The sequence below is a fragment of the Poecilia formosa genome, unplaced genomic scaffold (assembly GCF_000485575.1).
Source record: "Poecilia formosa unplaced genomic scaffold, Poecilia_formosa-5.1.2 Scaffold385, whole genome shotgun sequence".
Classification (NCBI taxonomy): domain Eukaryota; kingdom Metazoa; phylum Chordata; class Actinopteri; order Cyprinodontiformes; family Poeciliidae; genus Poecilia; species Poecilia formosa.
In genome coordinates, this window is record NW_006800324.1 from 139,986 (window position 1) to 149,518 (window position 9,533).

General features: G+C 38.3%; 1 protein-coding gene across 1 annotated transcript; it reads right to left on the minus strand.

Moving 5' to 3' along the window:
• Positions 1-194: 194 nt before the first annotated feature.
• Positions 195-9,325, minus strand: gtf3c5 (general transcription factor IIIC, polypeptide 5). The gene is made up of 12 exons (XM_007575656.2): positions 9,282-9,325; positions 6,345-6,562; positions 4,984-5,182; positions 4,698-4,908; positions 4,124-4,304; positions 3,902-4,006; positions 3,056-3,170; positions 2,050-2,130; positions 1,672-1,760; positions 1,513-1,595; positions 1,305-1,447; positions 195-485 (listed from the first exon to the last, which is right to left on the minus strand). The coding sequence occupies exons 1-12, from the start codon at positions 9,313-9,315 to the stop codon at positions 277-279; spliced, it is 1,668 nt and encodes a 555-aa protein (XP_007575718.2). The 5' UTR covers positions 9,316-9,325; the 3' UTR covers positions 195-276.
• Between the last annotated feature and the right edge of the window lie 208 nt (positions 9,326-9,533).

Here is a 9,533-nt window from a genome sequence, read left to right on the forward strand (position 1 = left end):
AACCATTAATCGACAATTAATTATTAGTCGATTGATTGTTTGTGATCACAGAATCAGGATGGCTCCTTTGGAAGTTTTCCAGGTTGGAGGATAATCTGGAAAGAGATTTTCCTAGATTTCCCTTTTGGACCACCGAACCGTAACCTGATCTCTGAGTGGAAGATCTTACTAGTAAAGACTCAGCAGCTCAAAGCTTTAGAAGAAATTGATTTATTTATTTATATTCAGCACAACAAAAAACTAACTTTTTACAGAAATGGATGCCAGATTGTTTTGTCACATGTAATCCAGGATTTCTGTCTCCATCTCATTTTCACTTCCTTCCGAAGGCTGAAACTCATCATCCTCGTTTTCCTCTTCGTCTTCTTTGTTGTCATCCTCCTCCTCTTCTTCATCGTCCTCTTCCTCATCCTCTCCTTTTGGATCTTTCACCGTGTATTTTAAATGTCCTTTCCGTCGTCTTTTAGGGAACCTGTCTCGCTTTTCTGAAGGAAAAGGGGAGAAAATGAACTGAAGGATTTAAAAAAAAAATCATCTTTAAAGGTGACCTATTATGATTCCATGAACAGGTTAGGACAGATCTACAGGTGAAAACAAAACATGTTCATTACATTTTTTTTTTACACAAAATCATTCTTGGATAGTAAGATTTCAGTCTGCTCAGTTCTGCTTGTTTCAGGACGTCTTATCACTGTAAATCCAAACAAGCTGCTTCTGGCCACACCCCCCAACTCAACATTTACATTCACACGTGAAAATGGCTGCAAAGAGATGGAAAATTATACAACTGTACATCCTTGAAAAGCAGAAGTGGAACCTCCTGCACAACCAGGAAGAGTGAAGCAAGCTGTTTGTGGTTTCTGGCAGCCATTGTGCAGCGCATACAGCGGTAAAACCAGCTGACCAAATGTTCCAGAGCTCAGCCTGGGTTGCTAGGTGACGGGCGGAACTCTGCTGGGGTTGCTAGGTAACAGCGCAGCACTCATGGAATTTACTGAACAATTGGAAGGTTTTTAAAACGGCTAATTTTCCAGAAACCAAAAAAACATCTGTGTTTTTTTCTTAAGCACATGGGCTGGTTTTAAAAGCAGTAGAAAGTAGTAGAAGTAGAATGGAAGTATAAAAGTATCCAAAATGTTGATTTAAAAATGCAACCATGTATAAATCACTGAATACAACAGAAAAATCTACATGAGGATCGCATAAACTCAACTGTGGGTGGGATTTCTCACTATGATCAAAGCTGTAACCTTTGATCCAGTGGATTATGAAAGAAGGAAACACACTGAAGTTGTTCTTCATACCTGGTTTCTTCTCCTTGACCACCTTCTTAATCATAGCGGAGATGACGTCTCTCAGCTTGTCCGTGGTGCCGACGACACACCAGCCGTCGCGCTCGTCACACTCCTGCTCCTCGCCGTCATTCTGGCTTATCACCTCTCTGATGCTGGGGAAGCAGAACCGTTAGCAAACTTTGGTGACAGCGGGACAGAGTTTAAAGACGCCCGGTACCTGTCCACGTCCAAATCACAAAGCTGGTAGAACATCTGTCTGTGTGGAGGCAGCAAACCGTCTCTGAAGATGTACGCAGACTCCTGCACAAACAGAGGAAGTCATTTCAGAGCAAAATGCTTGAAATTGTTCATTTTCTTGGTGTTTTTGTTGACCGACCTTCAGCTGGAAGGAGACGGGAGGCTGGTCGCGACTGGTACTGGGACCTTCTGGGGCGGGAATATCCAACAGGCTGGCAGCCGGAGGAGCTTAGGAAAAGATTAGTGGCAGCTTCAGTTTCAAGATGATATCACTGTGAAGATTATTCTGTTTCTTAGCATGAAATAGGGCTGCAGAGTAAATCAAATCAATATATGTCAATCAATCAATATCAATAGATAATACAACTGAGAGAATATTCACACCAAATATTTCAATGTAACCCCTTAATAATTATCAATATTGACTGACATGAAATGCTTACATCACAAGATTTTCAGCTCTACAATCAAAATGCTTAAACAAATTTGCATAAATTTGCATGAATCACATTGAAACCTGTTTTGTTCAGCGTGGTCGGCAGGCTGTAGCTCAGGGTGCTCCTCTTGGCTTTCACCGGTATGTTGGGAGGCGTGCAGCCTTAAAAACGAAGAAAAACACGGTGAAAACGTAACGCGCCACAAACAGTTGGCCAGCACTCAGCATCTGGCAGGCCAGACAAAAAAACATGACGGTAGTCCTGGTAACAGGAACAAACCGAAGAAAACAAGCCAATACCAGCATGAAACTGGTTTTAGGATGGATCAATAAACCTGTAAATCTATGATGTCATTCTCTAAGCACTCAACCCCATAGAAAACCTGCCAAAAGTCAAAAAAATGTCAGAAAACAACAATTTCAACCAAAACTCTAGAAAAGAGATCAAATATCCAGCCAGAGTTACACAGGATGTTTGAATAGATTTGAGCCTGAGATTTAGAGAAAACAATTACAATTCATTGGACAATTAGTTGTTTATAAGGCTGAAATGATTAATTGGATTAATTGTGATTGTTTGGTTATTGAAATAATCAAGTAATTTAGTAATCGATTAATCGTCAACATGAGTATTCAAACTTAATAAAGGTTATTTGCAGAAAACAAAAACACATTCAGAGCAGAACTTAAGCCAAAATACTGTGCATTATATACATATATATATATTGTTTGCATATAAGGTAACAACACCTTAAACTTAAATATGCTTTAGCCAAAACTTCACCTGCTTCACATTTTTAGACATTAAAATGTTTTTCTTAATTCAAAAATGAATTGAATTATTTATTTGCATATTTAATAAAAAACTATTAAGTGGTAAATTTAAAAATATGTAGAGTGTGCCATTTTTTATATCCGATTAATCATCAGAATAATCGATACATTAATCGATTAATCATTACTTGCAGCCCAAATTTTCTTCCAGATTAGGAAAAGATCGGTTGCAATAAACCCTGAACATCACCAGATTATTGATGACGTTGTTGCTTCACCAGGAACCTGGTGGCTGGTGTTTGGTTCCTCTCACCGTATTTGGAGCTGACCCGGATCCTAAAGTCCAGGATCTGGTATTTCTTGGACTCGGTGGTCTTTCTGGGGTCGTAGCCGAGCCGAACCCACAGGCTCCTCCAGGGTCCGGTCACCTGGAGAAAAAACACCTGGAGGTTAGAAAGCAACAACCGACACAATCCTGTCAAGGCCTGTTATTCCTGTCCATATGTGCCATATTTTTTCCTTCCACTAAACCTTCCATTTATTTGATTCTGCTGGATAGCAAAGAGCTTTTGTGTTTTACCCTGAGTGTGTTTATGAGTCTGCTGGAGTTTGACACAATGTCACATTTCTGCTTTAAAATTTAATATTTAAATTGATCTTTATTTGTAGTAACAACTTTCTGAGATTCAGAAATAATGTTAGAAGTTTTACTTCCTAGATTTAATCATGGAAATAAATTTACCTTTAAATTATTGTGTTGTTTGTTGATATGCATGAGTGGTGGAAGTATTTTGTTCAGACTTTTAACGGCAGAAAGTATTTCATGAAATTAAAAGACAAAAGAAAGAAAAAAGGGAGGAGGAAGAAAAGACGAAAGATAGAAAAGATAAAAGATACAAAGAGGACAAAAGAAAGAAGGAAGAAGGAGGAAAGAAAAAAGAGAAAAGAAGAAAACGAAGGAAGAAAAATACAGATGGAGGAAGAAGAAAATAAAAACCAAGAAGAAGAAGAAAGAGGAAAAAAGAAAGAACAACTGGAGGCCCAGCAGTTTTTTGGCCTCTGTTGTGCAGCAACGTTGCGCTGCGGTCTCCAGGTTGCCGCCCTGGTTGCCGCCCAGGTTGCCGCCCTGGTTGCGTTGCCTGCAGGACGTGCTGCTCACCATGTAGTAGGCGTAGACGGGCAGCAGCAGCTTGAGCTTGTCCGGGTGGAGGTCCAGGTTGGCCTTGAGGGCGTTGCGGGACCAGATGGGCCGACTCTCAAACATCTGAGCAGCAAAATGTTTTCCAGAGATTAGATAAACCAAAACCATTCAACACTGCAAACAGAATCAGACGCTCCAACTTTCCAGTCGGGCCGGCCGTGTTTTCAGCTGAACAAATACCTTCTTGACCTTCTCCTCGCTCTCCAGGTCCTGCTCCTTCAGGCACAGCCGGCCCCAGTTGACCCGCGCCGCCTCCAGGCACTCGGTGGGAACGGCGGGGTCCGTGAAGCTGATGAAGATGGCGTTGTGGGGCCGCCGGGCGCGGTTCAGACCGATGAAGTTCTTACTGACGGGCAGAGGGCTGCGAACGCAAAACAAGAAAACATTCACAAAACAAATCAAACTCCCTCGTTCCCCTACGGAAGAGGGTCAGGGCCACTGACTGATAATGTCAGGAAAGTCAGAATCTGGAGGAAAAACGATCTGAGATTAACGTTAGAATTCTGAGAAAAAAAGTGGGAATTCTGAGAAAAATAAAAAATAACAGAATTCTGGGGGGAGAATCAGATTTGTGAGAAAATAAATTGGAATTCTAAGAAAATTAAGCCAAAATTCTAGGAAAAAAAAAAAAAGCAGAATTCTGAGAAAAAAAGAATCTGAATTCTTTGGTTAAAGTCAAAATTCTGAGAAATGTCAGTTGTTTTTAGTGGCTCTAATCCTCTTGCGTATTCTGCCAGGCTTAAGGTCGACCTACAGCGACGACGTCAGCTTCTGAACGGCGTCGGGTCGGTAGAAGTAATCCACCGGACTGTCGAGGCGTGAGAAAATGGCCGGGGGCAGGAAGTAAGGGACGTCCTGCGCAAAGAACGCCTGGTTCTCCGCTTTACGGAGGATGATTTTGTCGTACAGAGACACGTTTTTTCCATTCTGGGAATCCACAGCAAGGCACTGGAAGTCTACCATCCCTGCAGAGCAAAAACACGTTTTCGTTTTCTGTTAATTTAACAAATGAGACGCAGTGAAGCGGGTTCAGACTTCACCCTGGAACTTGTACGTGGTTCCTATGATTCCCATGATGTCCATCTGGATCTGAGCGTCTTTGGGGTCTTTCTTTCGGACCCGCCGTCGCACCCTGAGGAGGAGGTTGCTCGACGGGAGCCGGTTCCCACACAGAGAGTGGCAGAAGGGGTCACGGGGTCGGAAACGCATCTCCAGTCGCCTGCTGGGGTCACTGAATGTCTGTGGGAAAACCAGGAATACGAGTTCAATAATCAATAATCAATAATCAGATTTGGGAACCACAATGACAAAATAAACTTTCCATCTTTAAAGACGTAAGCAGGTAATTCTAGTACTGAATGCTAAATGTTAAAAGAAAAAACATGAGGACATAGTTTTAAAGGAGTGTATCAGCGCTGTCAATCATCCTCATGTACTCAATACTAAATGGTCCAACGGTGGAGAAACAACTTACAGTCATTGGTGGACATGCTAACTAGGATTAGCTATAGCTTTAATATATTAAAGCTGAAATGACATGCTTCATTTGTAATAAATTCAGAGGTGGGTAGAGAACCCAAATATTGTACTCAAATAAGAGGAGAACTACTTCAACATGACTTTATTCAAGTAAAAGTACAAAGTAGCCATCCAAGAAATGACTCAAGAGTAAAAAGTATCTGATATAAAGTCTACTGAATATCTAATACTTAAAACTTACATCATCAGATGAACCAAAATATAAAGGGAAGTGGATTTTTTTAATCTTAAGGACGAAAATGAAAATAATTGATAACAGTAACAAAAAATAACAAAAATAGGCAAGAGAAATTTTTCAAAAAAGAGTTTCTTTCAGGAAAAACTTCTGAAAATTGCAGGTGTGCGTTTGTATCTGGTGAAGTTTTGTTTAAAACATGTTTGCTCTTCAATCAGTGGGTAAAACAATCCAGACATTTTATTCAGGTAAGAGCAGAAATAAATAAAAAAAATACTCAAAGAGCAGTGTAGTAAAAATACTCCTAAAGTGCGTCTTTTCAGACCAGTTACTCAAGTAAATGTAACCGAGTAAATGTAACTAGTTACTAACTTACTACCCAATTCTGCTGAAATATTGACCCGCTTTTCATATTTTTCTGTTCCCCCATGACAAACATGTTGTCCCTGTTAAGTAAGAACATATTTCCTCTTTTAGAAAGATAAAAAGTAGATTGTTTCTCTGAACTCCAAAGGGGAACAGAATATTTCAGCCTGACGTTCACACCCGGTCATGTTTTGTTACCCCATGGGTTATTTTTCTGTTATGTTTCGGTGAAATTTTTTGGTGAATTTGGACACATTTAAGACATTTACATTTAAGGCATTTCACACAAAACCCGAACCAGCAGCGGTTGGTTCCGCTTACTTTCGTCACCGTGTGTTCTCCTCCCAGAGTCTCCAGCATCCTCTCCACGCTGGTCACCATCGCGGGATACTCCACGCACACCAGCTTCTTGTTCCGCAGCTCCACGGCGGACGAGCCGCCCGGCGTGGCCCCTCCGGTCCGGCCGGACAGGCTCAGCTCTTTCAGGGTAAAGTTTAGCATTACATCCCTCTGATCCATAGCACCCGGAGTCGCCATTGCTCCCGTTAAAAGCGAGAGAAAACGAATAAGAAATGTTCACATTCACGCCGTACGCGGACGGTGAACAAAATAAGCTCGGGCGGAAACAAGTTTGCGATGTAAAAGGTTCCGCTTCCATTTCCGGAGCCAAATTCTATGATTCACTAACAGGTATGAAATTAAAATAAGTAAGTCAAAATAGCTAGCTAGCCAGATAGCCAGCTTTCGTAGACGCGTATGTTGGTTTCACGTGTTTATATTAAGAAGTCAGACTTGAATTACAAGATTAAACCAAAAAGCAAAAGAAATTAGTCAATTAACTTTTGGTTCACTATTTTTATATTGTTTTAATTTTTCCACAAACTTTTAGAGTTGACGTTGCATAAATATTGTAAAATATTTTATTCTCTATTTTACTGTATTTTCTTTTGTATATTTCTATTTTCCTGTCATTCTACAAAAAAATCATACCCATCTTTTTTATTTCTAGCAGTAGTCTAGTTATTGATATTTTAATTTGAGAAACAGTAATGTGTTTTTGTGGGTTTTACATACACTTTCAAAACCAAAAATTGAACATGTATAATTTAATTTCAAAATAAGATTAATTGGTTAGTATTTTTAAAATATTCAGACTATAATTAGTAAATAATAAATGAATCAAAATTATTATTTAGTTTCAATGCCAGCTAATAACAATGACAAACAACTGATTCTTCTTTTTGTAAAATAACTGAAAACAACAATAATAAAAAGCATGAAGGAAAACGTTTACGGATTCATCAAGGAATTTCTTTTTATTTTTAATTAAATACAAGATTTAAAAAACAAAAAAAACTTACTGTATAATGACGTAAATCTACAGCACAACCACCTGAAGCAACCAGAGGCTTTTTTAAATATAATTTTACAAATGATTTCATTAATAATTTCTCTGGTTTTATTTATAAATTTTTGAAGATTTTAAGATTTTTACTGCATTTTCACTCGCTTGAAGTTCAATTCTTGTACCAGAGGAAAGAAATTGAAAAAAAAAAATCAAGTTTTTAAATCTGTTACTGTAAGAATGATGTTCCTTTGCCGTTTCTGGCCACATGAGGGCAGCATTCTCAAAACTATCGCGAGACAACACCTGTCTGTGTGTGTGTTTTTTTATTTTATGTTTTTTTAAAGCTTACACTTTGCCAACCTGTTCTTTAAAAATTCTTTATGTAAATACTTTAGATTTGCAGCTGGGCGTTTCAGCTGCTGGTAAAAGTGCGTTCAAGTAATCTGAGAAATCCTGTGTTTTTAAAAGGATCTGAATAAACAAGATTTTTCCTCAGTCGCGCCCTGGAACTGTCAACAGATTATCATCCCATGAGGAAGAAACAGAGACGCTTCGTTCGTCTGAGTGTTTACAGAGTCATCTAAGATGCTGCTGGATATTCATCCGTCACTTTATTTATTTTAGTTCAGGTTTGTTTTCTTCTACAGACATGATACATCAATGCTGTGCTATTAGGTTATTTTTAACTCTTAAATGAAGAAAAATTCAGCATTGATTCGATTTAGTTGTAGCAATTAGTAAAAATAGATCAAATGTTACTGACCTGCTACAGTTATTTTTTAAAGTGTGGTTTCTGTTTGAGGAAATAAACCTGATTTTCATTACAAAGACAATCCCAGCTGTAAAAAAAGCAACATTTGGAAAGTTAATTTGTGCTGCTTGCATTGAATTTAAGAGCTAAAAAAGCAGTGAAGTGCTGCTTATTATTATTTGACTTGCGCGATTAAGCCAGCAAAAAACTGAATGGATGGACTGAAGCTTTAAAGTTGCACCTAAATAAAATAAATGGAACTAGTACTCATTCTACATATAGTAGAATAAGTACTACTATACTATTATATTTTGCATCAAGATTTATTGATGTAAAATAAGAAATAAGTTATCTTGCTGAAAAAGTTACTTTTAAGTTATTTTTGTCTTAATTCAAGTGTATTCAATATTTGCACTAGAAACTTGACAAAAACTCATGTGAAACATTTTCGTTTTTGAAATTTAGAGGCAAATTACTGGTGCTAAAATCATGAGGTGTAATTAATTATTTACAAATGCTTTTCACTTGTCTATCTGAATAGAAATAAAAATACTTTATTTGTGATTATTGAGCCACTATTAGTGCTGATTATTAACTCAAATGCTTTTTATATTGTGACCAATAAGTAACACTAGAAACGGCAATGTTAATTGCTACATCAAGTAAAAGTAAAACGTACAGCATAATAAAAATACTCCTGAAAGTATGTTTTCCCCAAAAAAAGTTACTGATAACTGATCGGGATGCAAGTTATCGATGAATGAGTTAATCCAAAATTGATTGCTCTTATATTTTCTCAACAGTACGTGGGCAGACCGTCTTTCCAAAACATGAAGGGCAACATCTGTAACAGGCTGAATTAAAAAGAAGAATCTTTAAAACAAATGTTTGTCAGTTATTAAATGCTAACTGAATAAACAGAAATTTGTGGTTTTCTCACATTATTAAACGTAAACAGTCCTCAAAATCAACTTGTGCTTATTGGTGTCGTGTCTTTTCCATCATATTACGCTTTCCTGTCATCACATCCTCGCCTTTGTAGCTAAAAACAAATTTTTATTTGAGACGTTGACGCTGCACGGCTGACTGAGCCCTTTAAGGTGATAAATTAAGAAGTCGAGTGTTTATATGTCCAAATCAGTTGTGAAATGAATCTTACACCCCTCTCCGGACTCGGTTCTCTTCCCCGCCATCTTTGTTCTATCAACCACATCAACGGCTTTGCGTAGGGATGACTAGCGGCGCCCTCTGCTGGATGGCGGTCAAATTACAACACTGACGGGCGGTCCAAGCCAGGACAAAATCAACTCAAGGGTACTTGGTCCGAAATATATCTTTTCTGTTTTTCTTTTAACTAAAACCAAAAGTTTTATTGGGCAATTTCTTTCTGCTTAACAAAAAACTAAGCATG